General features: G+C 37.9%; 1 protein-coding gene across 2 annotated transcripts in view; it reads right to left on the bottom strand.

Moving 5' to 3' along the window:
* The window catches only part of Topbp1 (DNA topoisomerase II binding protein 1), a 55,446-nt gene that overhangs the window by 6,157 nt on the left and 34,546 nt on the right, over positions 1-14,743 (bottom strand). For both annotated transcript variants that reach the window (XM_027933851.2, XM_071615647.1), the window contains 10 exons: positions 14,321-14,494; positions 14,121-14,230; positions 10,431-10,554; positions 8,506-8,652; positions 8,290-8,392; positions 6,050-6,242; positions 3,890-4,110; positions 2,795-2,961; positions 2,460-2,568; positions 1,006-1,169 (listed from right to left, as the gene is read on the bottom strand). In XM_027933851.2, the coding sequence (XP_027789652.2) occupies positions 1,006-1,169; positions 2,460-2,568; positions 2,795-2,961; positions 3,890-4,110; positions 6,050-6,242; positions 8,290-8,392; positions 8,506-8,652; positions 10,431-10,554; positions 14,121-14,230; positions 14,321-14,494 (1,512 nt within the window). The remainder of the gene's footprint in view (positions 1-1,005; positions 1,170-2,459; positions 2,569-2,794; positions 2,962-3,889; positions 4,111-6,049; positions 6,243-8,289; positions 8,393-8,505; positions 8,653-10,430; positions 10,555-14,120; positions 14,231-14,320; positions 14,495-14,743) is intronic.

The raw sequence follows: 14,743 nt of genomic DNA, 5'->3' as shown, positions 1-14,743 counted from the left end.
TCTCAGAGGAGCATGTAATGAGAACTTGATTATCTGTCTGTAGAAAAGATCCCTAAGAGGGTCTTATTGAAAACTTCAAAAACTACATAGTAGATGCTATGGTGATGGCCAGTTTTCAATAATTAGTTTAATGGGCAAGTAATGAAGATAAAAGCTTACAATGAGATAATCTTGAAACTTTCTCATTTTATTTCAAAAGAAAAAAAAATGACATTCAAATTAAATAATTCAAAAAGTGAATAAAGCTAAATGTGGTGGTGCATGCTTGTAATTCTAGCAACTCAGGAGACTAAGGCAGGAAGATCATGAGTTCAAAGGTAGCCTCAGCAACTTAGCAAGGCCATGTCTCAAAAAAATAAATAGGGCTGGGAACGTGGCTCAGTGGTACAGTGCCCCTGGGTTCAATCCCCAGTACCAAACAAACAAAATAAACTGAATATGGCTGTATAGTACCTTTTTTCTTTTTTTGCCTTGTTACCAAGAACCTCATACAGCTGATACAATCTAACTGGCCATGCCTGGTGTTCTTTCTCTCTTCTGGTACTGAGGACTGAACCAAGAGGCACTCTAACTCTGAGCTACATCACTAGGCCTTTTTATTTTTTGATAAGGTCTTGCTGAGTTGCTTAAACTGGCCTTGAACTTGTGGTCATCCTACCTCAGTTTCCCAAATCGCTGAGATTACAGGTATGTGCCAGCACGCCTGGCTCACATGTGGTTATTTCAATTACGTGTATGGTTGATATATATACTGGGATCTCTACCCCTGACCCTGGCCTGAGGACTGAACCCAGGGCTGCTCTACCACTAAGCCACATCCTCAGCTCTTTTTATTTTTAAAAAGGGTATTGCTAAATTGCTGAGGCTGGCCTCTAATTTGAGACCCTCCTGCCTCAGCCTCCAAGTCACTGGAATTACGGGCACATATCATAGCACCCAACTGAAACCTTAAGATATTCACTTTTCAAGAAAAACAAATCTTCACATGAATGTGAATACACACACCTGCACGAAGTGTCCTGCAGTCCTGCATGCTTCCAGGTAGGAGCGATGAAGCACCCACTTCCCAGCTGCCACGGAGGCCAAATACTTCTCATTTCGAAGTGGCTGCCCCACAACAATGTGTGTACAGCTGGGATCAAAGCACTGCTTCTCTATCACCAGCCCACCTTTGTGAAGAGAAATTGTTTGCATTTTTATTCTTAACTTCTTTCTAGGAAAAAATGTAATCTCAACTATACATAAAAATTGTTTATAAATAAAATGCACTGAACTATTTAAATCACACAACTCTGACATTAATATATATATTGAAATTCATTATAAAAATTTGAATGCAAAAGCAGTTAAAATAGTAAAATTAATACACACACATTAGCCACCTAGGTTCTAAAATTATCAAAACCTCACCATCCTTACTTCAATCTTCTTTCTGCAGTGCTGGGGAATCTAGCTGGGCATGTGCTCTACCACACTGAACTATTTTCCTATCCCCAGTATTTCTTTCTTTCTTTTCTTTTTTTTTTTTTTTTTTAACTCTGTGAGTTGGCAGAGTTTTACTATGATGCCATGTGAGTTGGCAGAGTTTCAGAAAGTGAAGGCACAGATAAGAGTATTTCTCTCTCTCTCTTTTTTAAAGAGAGAGAGAGAGAGAGAGAGAGAATTTTCTTTTAATATTATATTTTTTAGTTTTGGGTGGACACAACATCTTTATTTTATTTTTATGTGGTGCTGAGGATCGAACCCAGCGCCGCACGCATGCCAGGCGAGCGCGCTACCAACTGAGCCACATGGCACTTAATGTTCTCTTTCCATGTCAAGCTGTCAGACTAAGTTCTCTTATTAAAATGTAAAATGTACATCAAAGCTTTAATATAAAAAATGTAAAACATTTCATTACATGCTAAATGACACTATTTCACATATACTAGTGCAAATAAAATTACATTTAATCTCTCCTGTTTCATTTTATTTTTTAAGTGTGGCTACTAGAAAATATAAAATGACATGTGGGGTTCATGCTGTATTCCCAGTGTGCTGCTACAGCACACCAGGTTCCTCTCCTGGACTGCTTCCAGATGTCAGACGGGGAGCCCAACGACCAGGGGGGAAACTCAGGGCAAGAAATCTTCACTGGATGTTACACTTTCAACTTCACCTCAGTGTGGTTTTATTTATACTGTAGGCCTGTAATTTAATTGATTTTGTCCAAGTTTTCGTCCACAAATGCTCTAGTGCAGATTCTTAAGTGTTGGTTTCAATTTAAACCTTTAGGCCCATGATCTAGTGACTTTAGATTCAGGTCAGTTAATAAAATCAAAGCTCTAATGCTCACCTATAGCCTCCGACAGACTACCCATACTTTTTCTCAACTTCTACACCATGATATCAATATTGACAACATCTGACTTCCAACTAAGGTAATTATAATGGGACAGTTTTAATTTAAATATTGGTACCTAGTTTTTCAATCAGATGACAATAATCAATACGTTCCTGAGGATTCAGAGACGACAGCTGAAATATGTATTTTTTTAATTCTTCACGACTCTCCTCTGTCGTTACAATCTGGAATATAAGAACTTTATTTTAGAAAAAATTAACAAAAATTATCAGATACAGTTATTCTTACATTGACATTGTTCTTAGTCTTCCAAGTTATCAAATACAAAAACAATGCAATAAAATGCAGTTTTCACTATTTGATGAACCTTTGATATTGATATCAATAAATTTCTACTATAACACAACAGCAAAATCCAAAAGCCATGTCACTACAATAGGATCAACCCACCTTTTCTCCAGGGTGTGGGGCCACAGGTGGATTGGCTAGAGGGAAGGCGATGCTTGGGGCTTGAGGAGTAGGGATCAGGTGACTGTCTTTTGTTGGAGTTTCCAGTTCTTCAGAGTTGGGGTGTTTGGGGGCTTCAGTCCCACATCCATTTCCAGGATCACTGACAGCTGAGGGCAATAAAATGCTGTAATGTGATACTGCCCAACACACTTTTCCTCTGCCTTGGCTGAAATCAGATTAAACACAAACTCTGCAATGTAAAAAGTACATGCAAAAGAAAATATCCTATTTCTAGATCTTATAAATAAATACAATTAACGCTTTAAAGGGCATATGTATTATCTGGGTTTCTCCAACCCTTTCTTTAAATACTAAACTTACATCAGTAAAATGTAACCCAAATTCATAAAATGAAAGCAATTTTACATTTGGAGAAAATCACAGGCAGAGACAAATCTACATGTTTAGTTTAGGGACATGGTCATAGCGTGTGAAAAAAGGGAAAGATGATAGGAAGCATTTCATTTTCAAGGTAAAGCTCAAAGAAGAAAAAAATAGGATATGTTGGAAAGGAACTCATATAATCCAAAGAACAAATACAGATATATGCTGGGTATGATTTAGATTAATTAAATAAAAATGAGACAATATGGACCAAAGAACAATGATAAGCCTGGTGTGGTGGCGTACACCTGTAATCTCAGAGGCTTGGGAGGCTGAGGAAGGAGGATCATCAAAGCCAGCCTCAGCAAAAGTGAGACTAAGTAACTCAGTGACACCCCATTTCTAAATAAAATACAAAATAGGGCTAGGAATATGGCTCAGTGATCGAGAACCCCCAAGTTTAATCCCCCATACCAAAAAAAAAAAAAACCCAAAAAACAACCCTCCCCTCCAAAAAAAAACAAACAAAAAAGCCCCTGAAAGCCATGCCTGGAAAAAGGTGCCTACTCCCACATTTCCAAATTTAAAGAAAATATATTTTCAACTTATTGGACAACAGTACCTCAATTAAAAATTCCTTCTGACTCAAGTTTAGGCCCAAGTTCAACATGCACCTAATACAAACAAGTAAACAGATTATTTTCTCATTACCCTGTTCAGCAATTTCTGAACCACGTAAAGGCTCTTGAAAAGAAGAATCCTCCAAATTTTTAATGTCAACCTGAAGCTCAGAGTACTGTGTGGGACAACTAGGCCATTGCAAATTGCTGGCAAGCCTTGCTCTCTCCTCTCTTGCAGTAGGGTCATCCCAAATGATCTGTTCATTTTGGGAGGGCTCTGTGTTGACATCAGGTACTATCTGTCGAGACTGCCTACAAAATAAAAGTGACAATTTTAAATAATGAATAGTCAAAACAAAATCCAAAACACAAACTCCCTGAGATTATAACACTGTGGTTCACATTATGTGACCACCCTCAAGCATCAGACAGGCACTTGATAATAGTTATTGAAAAAATGAGCCTAGGGAAATTCTTTTTTCTTTTTAAATGTTTCCGCCAGAAATTTAAACACATATTTTGACCAAATACCTACAGATATAAAATGTCAAAGGCAAATTTCAATAGTAAGATTTTTTTTTAATTCAAAAATAATTACTATATTTGAAACATGGGATTTCTCTTAATTATATAGGTTAAGGAAACATGGTCATGTATAGAAAACTGGTTACTCTGCTTAACAGTTTTACAGTGCAGGAAACCAAACCCCAGGCCTCATGCGTGCCAGGCAAGCACTCTATCTCTAAGCTATACCCTCAGTCTAACAGTTGTATTGTTAAAAATTGAAATTATAGGAACTATAATTAAATGGGAAGCTTACTGTAAAGGTTGCCTCCTAAGAAGGTATTTTGATCAAACTTCCCAGAGTAGAAGGCAGACCAACCATTTACTAAATTATAAAGCACATTTTATGGTAAAATCATAATCATTCCATCTGAGAGTAAACAGAATCCTAGCTACATTTTTCATACATATGCATTCTCAGTAAAAACAGTTTATCCAAACATAGTATCCCCAAAGTCCCTTTGCCTCAAAAACAAAGAAGACAGCTTTTTATTCTGAGTACATTTATTTACTGACTTGGCATAGGATTTGGGTTCGCTGTAATGACAAAACATGATCTGCAGTATATTAAAAAGCCATTTATTCATTATTTAAAGACTTGGCCTCATGAAATAAATAGTATAGGATAAATGAATAGTTCCATTAATCAATTAGATAATATAATCCCATAACATTCATCCTACAGTTACAGATTTTTCTTCTATCTGGAAAAGATTAGCTATGCTACTGTACTTAAATCGAATTGCCCTAAGAACTACAATCACCTTTCTAGAAAACAAATTCATAAGGAGTAGAAATTGCAAGCAAAGCTCCGATAAAGAGCTGGGCATGGTGGCTCACACCTGTAAGCCCAGCAGCTCAAGAGGCTAAGGCAGGAGGATTGCAAGTTCAAAGCCAGCCTCAGCAAATGAGCAAAGACTAAGTAACTTCGGAAGACCCTAAATAAAAAATCCAAAAAAAATTTTTAAAAGGGGGCAGGGATGTGGCTTAGTGGTTAAGTATCCCTGGGTTCAATGCACTGGTACCCACTCCCCACGGCACACACAAAGCTCTAATAAGAAATAACTATTTAGGGCTAGAGGTGTAGCTCAATGGTAGAATGATTGTGTGACATAAATGATGAAGCCCTGGGTTTGATCCCAGGACTACCACCAAAAAGCAAAACGAAACAAAAACCCCAAACCAAAACCAACAAACAGAAAACATTTAATACTTTAATACTAAAGAGGAGACTGACTGCCTAGTGATTCCACTTTCAAACTGAATTTAAAGTCATTTCTGTCTTAGGGGAGGCAATAAAAAGCATTAATCGTGGTCTCCCTGAAGCCAGTGCTTGCTGGGACTAACCTCTGTGCTGTCTTCCTGCCTTCAAGTAAGAATTCTCAATTCTCAAATTGCTTCGAGTGAGGAAGGGAAAGAGGGGAACACTAGGAAGGAAGGAGAAAAACCTAGGCAGCAGAAGCCAAAGCCAACAGATAACAGAATATGACACATTTGTGATAAACAGGCCTAGAAATACAATTCTTTTATTGGTCTTGATATTCTAAACTTCTGCTTTATCACTAATTTTAAAACAAAGAGGCAAAATTAGCTTAACTCATTTTCATGAGTCACCAGGTACCTAAAATGAGGACCTCTCTTTCTCTCAAGTCACCAAATCTTTCTGCCCTCAATGATAGGCACACACCTCAGAGCCTCTAGGACTCTACTTCGTCCACTTCGAGCGGAGCGCGTGCTGTCAGGGGTTGAGGAGGCACTGTTACAGCCACTTCTTGAAAGGGAAGTCCTCTGTCCCTGGGGTTTCACGATGGAGGTGGCAGACATGATCTCCTGCAGTTGCTTTTGGAAATTTTCTCTCATCTCCAAGGTCTGTGTGAGAACTTGAAACAAACAAGTACACCAGTCAAGGTCAATTTCCCTATCTATCACATCCCACAATATTCTGTCTAGATCCAGAAAGAACCAGAATTAGAAGTGGAGCCTAAAGATGGGTCTGAATTGCTATGATCTTATTATAAAACTTTAATGGATGAGGAGTTGCTTCTCATGAATGATCAAAGAAGTAGCTTCCTGAGATGAAATCTACTCTGGTGATGTGAACATTGGGAAGACTGGCTCCAGTTCTGAAGAAGTTCTACTCTGGGTAAAAAGGAATCAAAAGCATCATGTTACAGAGAACTATTTCATGAAACAAAACAAAAACAAACAAAAAAAATCATTATGGCAAACTTCACCGCTGTGTTATTTTAAGAGATTGCCAGAGCCAACCAGAGCTTTAGCAACCACCATCCAGAGCAGTCAGCAGCCATCATCAGAGGGAAGACCTTCTCTCAAAAAGATTATATCTTGCCAAAGATTCAGATGATCAGTAGCATTTTTTGCAATAATGTATTTTTAAATTATAGAGTACACACTGTTTTATTTTTTAAATTTTTTGCAGTTGTGGATGGACAGAATGCCTTTAATTTTATTTGCTTATTTTTATGTGGTGCTGAGGATCAAACCTAGTGCCTCACACATGCTAGGCAAGTGCTCTGCCGCTGAGCTACGGCCCCAGCCCCAACACATTGTTTTTTAAAAGACATAATGCTTTTGCACAGTTTACAGATTTAAATATAATGTAAACATAACTTTCATAAGCACTGAGAAACAAAAAAGTCCATTTGGCTCACTTTATTGTAACATTTGGTTATTGCAGGAGTCTGGAGCCAAGCCTGCAATATCTCCAAGATGTACCTGTACTAAGATAACAAGGCCCTAAGGTGAACCATTAAACAAAAAGAAAAGCATGTGGAATAGTCCAAACTTATGCATTTTAAAAAGTGAGAGCAAGAAAACACACACACACACATACATATAAATATGTATGTATGTATGTATATATATAAAATTGTATACGCATGCAGAAAACAGCACCAGAAGAATACATAAGAAACTAGTACCAAGCCGTGCACAGGGCACATGCCTACAATTGCAGTGGCTCAACAGGCTGAGATAGGAAGATCTCGAGTTCAAAGCCAACCTCAGCAATGGCGAGGGGCTAAGCAACTCAGTGAGACCCTGTCTCTAAATAAAATACAAACTAGGGCTGGGGATATGGCTCAGTGTTTGAGTGAGTTTAAATCCCAGTACCAAAAAACAAACAGACCAAAACTGGTAACAAAGGGAAACAAGGGCAGGATAAACTCTTCCAGACCTTTAAAATCATACGTCAAGTATACTGTACATGTAATAAAACTGTTCGGAAATCACTGAAAAAACTTGAACCAAAGAGCATTTTGGGGGGGTTACTGGGGACTGAACTTGAGATGCTTTACCACTGAGCTATATTCCCGCTACTTTTTATTTTTTAAAGACAAGGTCTAAGTTGCTTAGGGCCTTGCTAAATTGTTGAAGCTAGCCTCAAATTTGTGATCCTCCTGCCTCAGTCTCCTGAGTCACTGGGATTACACGCATATGACACTGCTTCTGATAAAGCACAAATTTTTTAAAAATCATCAATTGCCTGTAATCCCAGTAACTGTGGAGGCTGAGATAAGAGGATTCCAAGTTTAAGGCCAGCCTCAGCAACTTAGTGAGACCCTGTCTCCAACTAAAAAACAAGAAGGGCTGGGGATGTAGTTCAGTGGTAGTATCCCTGTGTTCAATCCCCAGGACAAGAAAGGAAAACAAACAACTCTTTCTATCTTTAATGGAACAATTATATCACACTGACTCTGTAAAATACCTGGTTCCATTCCACAAGTCTCACTCTTAAATTGCTTAAACTTCATCAAGTGGCATAGAATCTTGACTTAATCTTCAAATACACACACACACACACACACACACACACACACATGCTTTGCCAGTATTCAGTAACAGAAAACAACTGTGTCAAACATATGTATTTTTAACCTTTCCTTTTTGTAATTTAAAAAGCTTTACCTCCTTTAGAATCATTCTTTTCATTTCCATCTGACAGTGCTGATTCTTTATTACTGGTGGTCATGTTTTCTGTACCATTTTCTTCTACAGGCAAATGATCTGGCTGTTCAAAGAGAGAAATTATAATTGCTCAGATGAAGCCACTGGATAAGGTTCCACAGCAATCCATGATTACATATACAGCTTGGGGTGGGATGTACTGTGCACATTGCCTACCTCTTCATCCTCTGCTGCAGAGACAGTTGAGGGCACTCGGCTGTTACAGAGTCTGCCATCTTGCACGGTACTGATATCAAGGCTCATTTTGGGATTATAAGTATGTGGATAAAGAGATTCAGGAAGACGCTTATATTCCTGGGCACACTGCAATACAATAGTGTTTTGAAACAGAATTGACTGAAAGATGTTAAGGAGGAAAAGAACAACCAATACAGCCTGTGGTAAGATGGTAAAAGTTCACAATATTACAGTTAAAAAGAAAGCAGTTTATGGCTGGGCACGGTGGTACATGCCTGTAATCTCAGCAATTTAGGAGGTTGAGGCAGGAGGATCACAAGTTCAAGGCCAGCCTCAGCAACTTAGTAAGACCCTGTTTCAAAATAAAAAAAATAAAAAGGACTGGGGATGTAGCTCAGTGGTTAAGTGCCCCTTAAGAAGGGGTGGGAGGGAGAGTTTACAGTGAAAAAGAAAAATTGTCCTTTGTATTGGTGCTGGGAATTGAACCCAGGGCCCTGTGTGTGTGAGGCAAACCTTCTACCAACTGAGCTATCCCCAGCCAAACTGTCCTTTTTAAATGTCATGGCCACTAAAGTATAAAATCTAATTCTATTTCTGTGCTTTTGCTGAGGTATCAATTACTTCAGGGAATACAAAGAAAGGAAAGGAAAGAGGGTTCTAAATTGTATTACTGTTAAATTAGTTGCTCTCAAATTATTATAAAATTTTCATTCACCCACGTGTGCGCATGTGTGTGCACACACACACACACACACATATATATACACATTTGGAGTGGGGGCAATCCTAGGAACAGAATCCATGCAGAGTGATTCTGTTCTACCCTTGCCTTGCACATGGAGGTAAGTGCTCCACCACTGAGTTATACCCCAACCCCTTTGATCTTTTGAGATGGGGACTCCTAAGTTGCCCAGGCTTGCCTAGAATCTGTGAACCTCCTGCCTCAGCCTCCCAGGTAGCTGAGATTACATGTGTGTACCACCAGGTCCAACTTATTCATACTGTTTTTAACTAGTGAAAAGAATCAGAATAAAAAGAGTACCCATCGAAGATTTGTTAAATAATAAGGCAATAAAAATCAAATAAAAATAAAAAAGTTTTTGATGCCAAAGAGATGAAACATGTATTGTGGTCTGGACTTCAGTGTCCCCAAAAGGTGGGTGTGTTAAGAGGCTTGGTCCCCAGCTTAGCTCTATTGAGAAGTGATGAAAACTTTAAGAGCTGGGGCCTAATGGGAGGTCTTTGGTAGGGAGTAAGGGGTATGCCCTCAAAAGGGAGAGTGGGACTCCAACTCCTTCCTTTTTCTTTTACTTTCTCTTTTTTTGGCTACTGGGGATTGAACTCAGGGACACTCAACCACTGAGCCACATCCCCAGCCCTATTTTGTATTTTATTGAGAGACCGGGTCTCACTTGAGTTGCTTAGCCCCTCATTTTTGCTGAGGCTGGCTTTGAACTCGCCATCCTCCTGTCTCAGCCTCTCGAACCGCTGGAATTACAGGTCTGGACCTCTGTGCCTGGCTTCTCTTTCACTTTCTGGCTATGAGGTGAGTGGTTCTGTTCTAACACATGCTATTGCCATGACATGCTGCCACACACAGCTTACCAAGATTACCAAACTTGTTTACAGACATGGAAACTGTTTTGTGCTCTGAAATGTTTGTAAATACATTTTTTTTTTTGGGGGGGGAGTAGTTATTAAACCCACAGATGCTTTACCAGGAGCTATATCCTCAGCACTTTTTATTATGAGACAGAGTCTTGCTAAGTTGCTCAGACTTCCCTAGAACTTGCAATCCTCCTGCCCTAAACTTCCAAATTGCTGGGATTATAGGCATGAGCCACAGTGACAGGCTATAAACATTTTCAATTAACAGAGAAGGGATACAGTAAAGCATTGCTTACTTCTAAAAGCCAGTGCTCAGAAACAATGTGTATTCCTCTTTCTTTTATAGACTTATACTCTCGATTACTGTCATTTGGTCGGCCTTGATAGATGAAATGAGTTACCGTGTCATCAAAACTCCACCTGAAACAATCAAATGCAACAAAGCAAATAATTAAAAGAAATATCCCATTAGTTCAAGGTGATCATTATTCACTATGAACAGAATATTCTAACCAGCAGAAAATTTTCAGAACTAGAGTAAGCAAGAACATTAAAACTTTAATTTTTAACAAATTTTATGTATCTCTAGCTATATAAATATGGAGAGATGTTTAGAAGAACATCCTTTAAAATGTTACTGTATGCTGGGTGTGGTGGTACACACCTATAACCCCAGCAACACAGGAGGTTGAGGCAGGAAGATCCCAAGTTTGAGGGCACCCTTAACAACTTAGGGAGACCCACCTCAAAATAAAAAATGAGGACTAGGGATATAGCACAGTGGTAAAGTGCCTCAAGTTCAATCCCTAGTACTAGAAATAAAATATATTAGTCTATACTTTTCTAATTGTTTCAATTTTGTTGTCATAATATGTATCACTTTATAGTAGCCATAAAGGTATTTTCAAATTCATAAAATGTTGCAAAACATCCAAGTCTGTCTTCCAGTTGTTAGACTTCACTCTTCACTGTGCATTTGCTTTATGCCTCACAACAGATGACGTACTTTTCCTACTTCTCAAAAATCCTAAAACATTGGAGGAACACAGTAAAATAACTTGTCCAAGAATATTCAATAAGTGGTAGAGTCAGGTTTGACTTAAAAATCCTTGCTCTTAACTCTTGTGCCACACTAAAATCTCCTGATTCTCCTAATCTGGGAAAATCTACAAAACAGTCATCTTTCAAAAGCTTAACTAAAAACCAAAGAGAAGAAAATACAAATTGGGTTTCTAAATACAATCACCAAAATAAATCTTTTTCATGGACGCTTGATATTTTCCATTTCCTAAATAAGAAATCTCTGAATCTTTTAAAATAGCCAAGTTAAGCAAATTAAGTAGTATTTCTCTCTAAATGATAAGCATCTCTCTTTCCTACTGATCACAGACACACATCTTCCCTAATTCAATTGTAAGTGCTCCTAGCAACAACCTCTAATTCTGCTGTAGTGGTAATTAATTATATATTTAAAAATATTTAGCTGGGCATAATGGCATACAATTGTAATCTCAGCTACTTGGGAGGCTGAGGCAAAAGGATCATAAGCTGGAGGCTGGCCTGGAAATTTAGCAAATTGTGTCTCAAAATAAAATTTTAAAAAGGGTTGGGGGGGGTGTAGCTTAGTGGTATAATGCTTGCCTAGCATGGATAAGGACCACTATTTAATCACTAGTATGTCAGCAGAGGGAGAAACAGTAAAACAAAAATATTTAAATAAACTATCAAGATAATTCAGAAAAAACAGAATCAATCATCTTGGGTTTACCATTCAACTCCACTGTGATAATACAGAAACTATGAGTTTTAGTCCTCAGAGGCCTTTTAAGAAAGAACAAGTAGCTATAGATAGTTCCTATCATTTTTTTTTTTTTTTAAACAGGCCAGATGGTAAACACTTTACGCTCTACAGGCAAATGTCTTTTGCAACTACTCAACTCTTGCCTTGTTATTTGAAAGCAGTCAATGACCACTTACAAATGAACAGGCATTGCTATGCTTCAATGAAGCTTTACTACAAAAATCCAGATGATGGGTCACTGACCCTTGGTCTAGACCAGTATTTCCACTGACACTCATGCTATTTGTACTTGGGACCTGTCAGCAGGTGCTACTTTAAGAGGTATGAAGAAAAACTTTGGTTGTTACAATAACATATTCATATGCTGGAGGGTGCTAGTATTTTATCCGGGGTAAGGAACAGGGTGCAGGGATACTAGAATTCTGATGAACAGTTGCGTACCCAATTATTCCATATTCTGTATGATTTGTAATGTCTCCACAAAATCATAAAGGCAAAATTGGTTGTTTATAATTAGATGAAATCTAGAATGTTTTATATATAAAAAGTTATGCTCTCTATATAAATAAGTTATTTTCTGCAGTTTTAACTAAAATTAATACAACTGAACAGTTAAATTCTGTTTAGGAATTTCAGCAATAAATTTTATCATTTTTTTTTAATACTGAGAGGGACTAACATTTCAAATCTTATAATAAACAAGAAAGTTCTACTATTTCACAAGATGTATTAAATACTAAGAAGCTTATAACTATTACAGATAAATTTTTAAAAAAATTTTTTAGTTGTAGGTGGACACAATACTTTTATTTATTTATTTATTTTTACGTGGTGCTGAGAATTGAACTCAGTGCCTCACACGTACTAGGCAAGTGCTCTACCATTGAGCTACAACCCCAGCCCCCTATTACGGGTAAATTTTATTTTTATATTCTCCGGACTTAATTCTTTATCAAATGGGAAACTAATTAAAAGAAGAAGATAAAACTAATAATCATATTCCTCAAATTATTTGTCATTTATAAAACCAACCACTACCCATGAGTGGATGAACACAAATGATCAACAAAGCCAGCACAACAGTAGCTGGGACAGTTAAGAGTCTCTTAGTCCCTGACACTCAGGTTATTTGTACTTGGGACCTGTCTCTAGCTTAAGACTTTTAGGTTGAAGGCATATCTGACAGCTTAGTCTCCAAATTCTAAAAATGACATCAATTAACCAGACCTCAGCTCCAGCTACCGGGGTGACTGACACAGGAGGATCACTTGAGCCCAGAGTTTGAGGCAAGCCAGGACAACATAATAAGTCTCTCTCTCTCTCTCTGTTTTTTGCATTGCTGAGTTTGAACCCAGGCCTCCTCCATGGTGGGCAAGCACTCCACAACTGAGGGACATGCCAGCCCAAGAACCTATCTCTTAAGAAGGAAAAAAAGATACAAAGGGGGGAGGGTACCAGGGATTGAACTCAGGGACTCTTGACTACTGAGCCAACCCTAACCCTATTTTGTATTTTATTTAGAGTCAGGGTCTCACTGAGTTGCTGAGCGCCCAGTTGCTGAGGCCGGCTTTAAACTTGCAATCCTATTGCCTCATCCTCTGGAGCTGCTAGGATTACAGGTGTGCGCTACGAAGCTTGGCTTGAAAGTAGGAATTCTTTTAAACTGTACTGATCATTCATGTATCCCAAGTTTCTATTACTATTATAAGTGAAACAAAACAGGTTCTGAAAAATTTGTCTTATATCTCTAAAAAATATACATGGATGCTATCGTTTTTTCTACCCCTATACCCCTCCCTTCCCCTCCCTCCCTTTCCCCCTTTGCCCTATCTGGAGTTCATATCATTACCCTAAGTACATGTATGAAGACCTGAAGGATGTGACTCTACTTTGTGTACAACCAGAGATATGAGAAATTGTGCTCTATATGTATATCTATGTATAATATGAATCATGATGCATCCTGTTGTCATATATAACAAATCAAAATTTAAAAATATATATACATGGAAGAATGAATTGATATGTGAGATGATATTTTCAAAAGATGTGGAAATTTAAAAGTCATTTTGTAAATGTGACTGAAAGGTGAAATAACCATTTTCTTGTAAATAATCATGATAACTTTTAGAATCCCTCATAAACACAGTCCATGTCATCACCAAAAACAAAGATGGGCAACTACCTGTAATCTGCTCCTAGGGAGGCGGCAATTCCATTTAGTTCATTCTGCTTCTTATTGAGCTTTTTACTAACATACACCACAACTTTGTGAAGGGGTTTTGGAGTGTCTTCCTATATGTAAAAGATAAAAGAAAATATCAGCCACTATTATTCTAAACATTTTAGTTAAAAACTTCTAGTTGATAAGAAAACTAAGTCTACCTTCTTTGATTGGGCATCCTTCAGTTGAGGGCTGGCAGAAAGAGCAACTGAATTGCGAGAACTATTTGCCAAAGCGAGTTTCAAGTTTCTGACAATGACTTCTGAGAGTGGTGTACTCAGTTTCCTTTTCTGTTGGCTGGGACCTCCTGGAGTTTCCAAGGCTGCAAGTGCATCCTACATATATACAGAAAAAGGAAAGAAGAAGAACAGAAGAAGAGAGAAAGGAAGAAAGAGCAAAGACAAAGAGAAAAAGGAGGATAGAATGATAAAAAGAAAAACAAAGAAAAAAGGGACTTTTTCAAGTAAAATGAATTCACCAACACTGACATTCTCATGAGCAAAGTGTGAGAATGTTTCCAAACATGCCTGACAGTACAGAACATAATCACATTTTTCTCTTTTTTCAGTAAGATGCGGTCTTAC

This window comes from Marmota flaviventris, chromosome 8 (assembly GCF_047511675.1).
Source record: "Marmota flaviventris isolate mMarFla1 chromosome 8, mMarFla1.hap1, whole genome shotgun sequence".
NCBI classification, from domain to species: domain Eukaryota; kingdom Metazoa; phylum Chordata; class Mammalia; order Rodentia; family Sciuridae; genus Marmota; species Marmota flaviventris.
The sequence above is the reverse complement of the archived record's forward strand: the minus strand, read 5'-3'. Positions and strand labels throughout refer to the sequence as shown.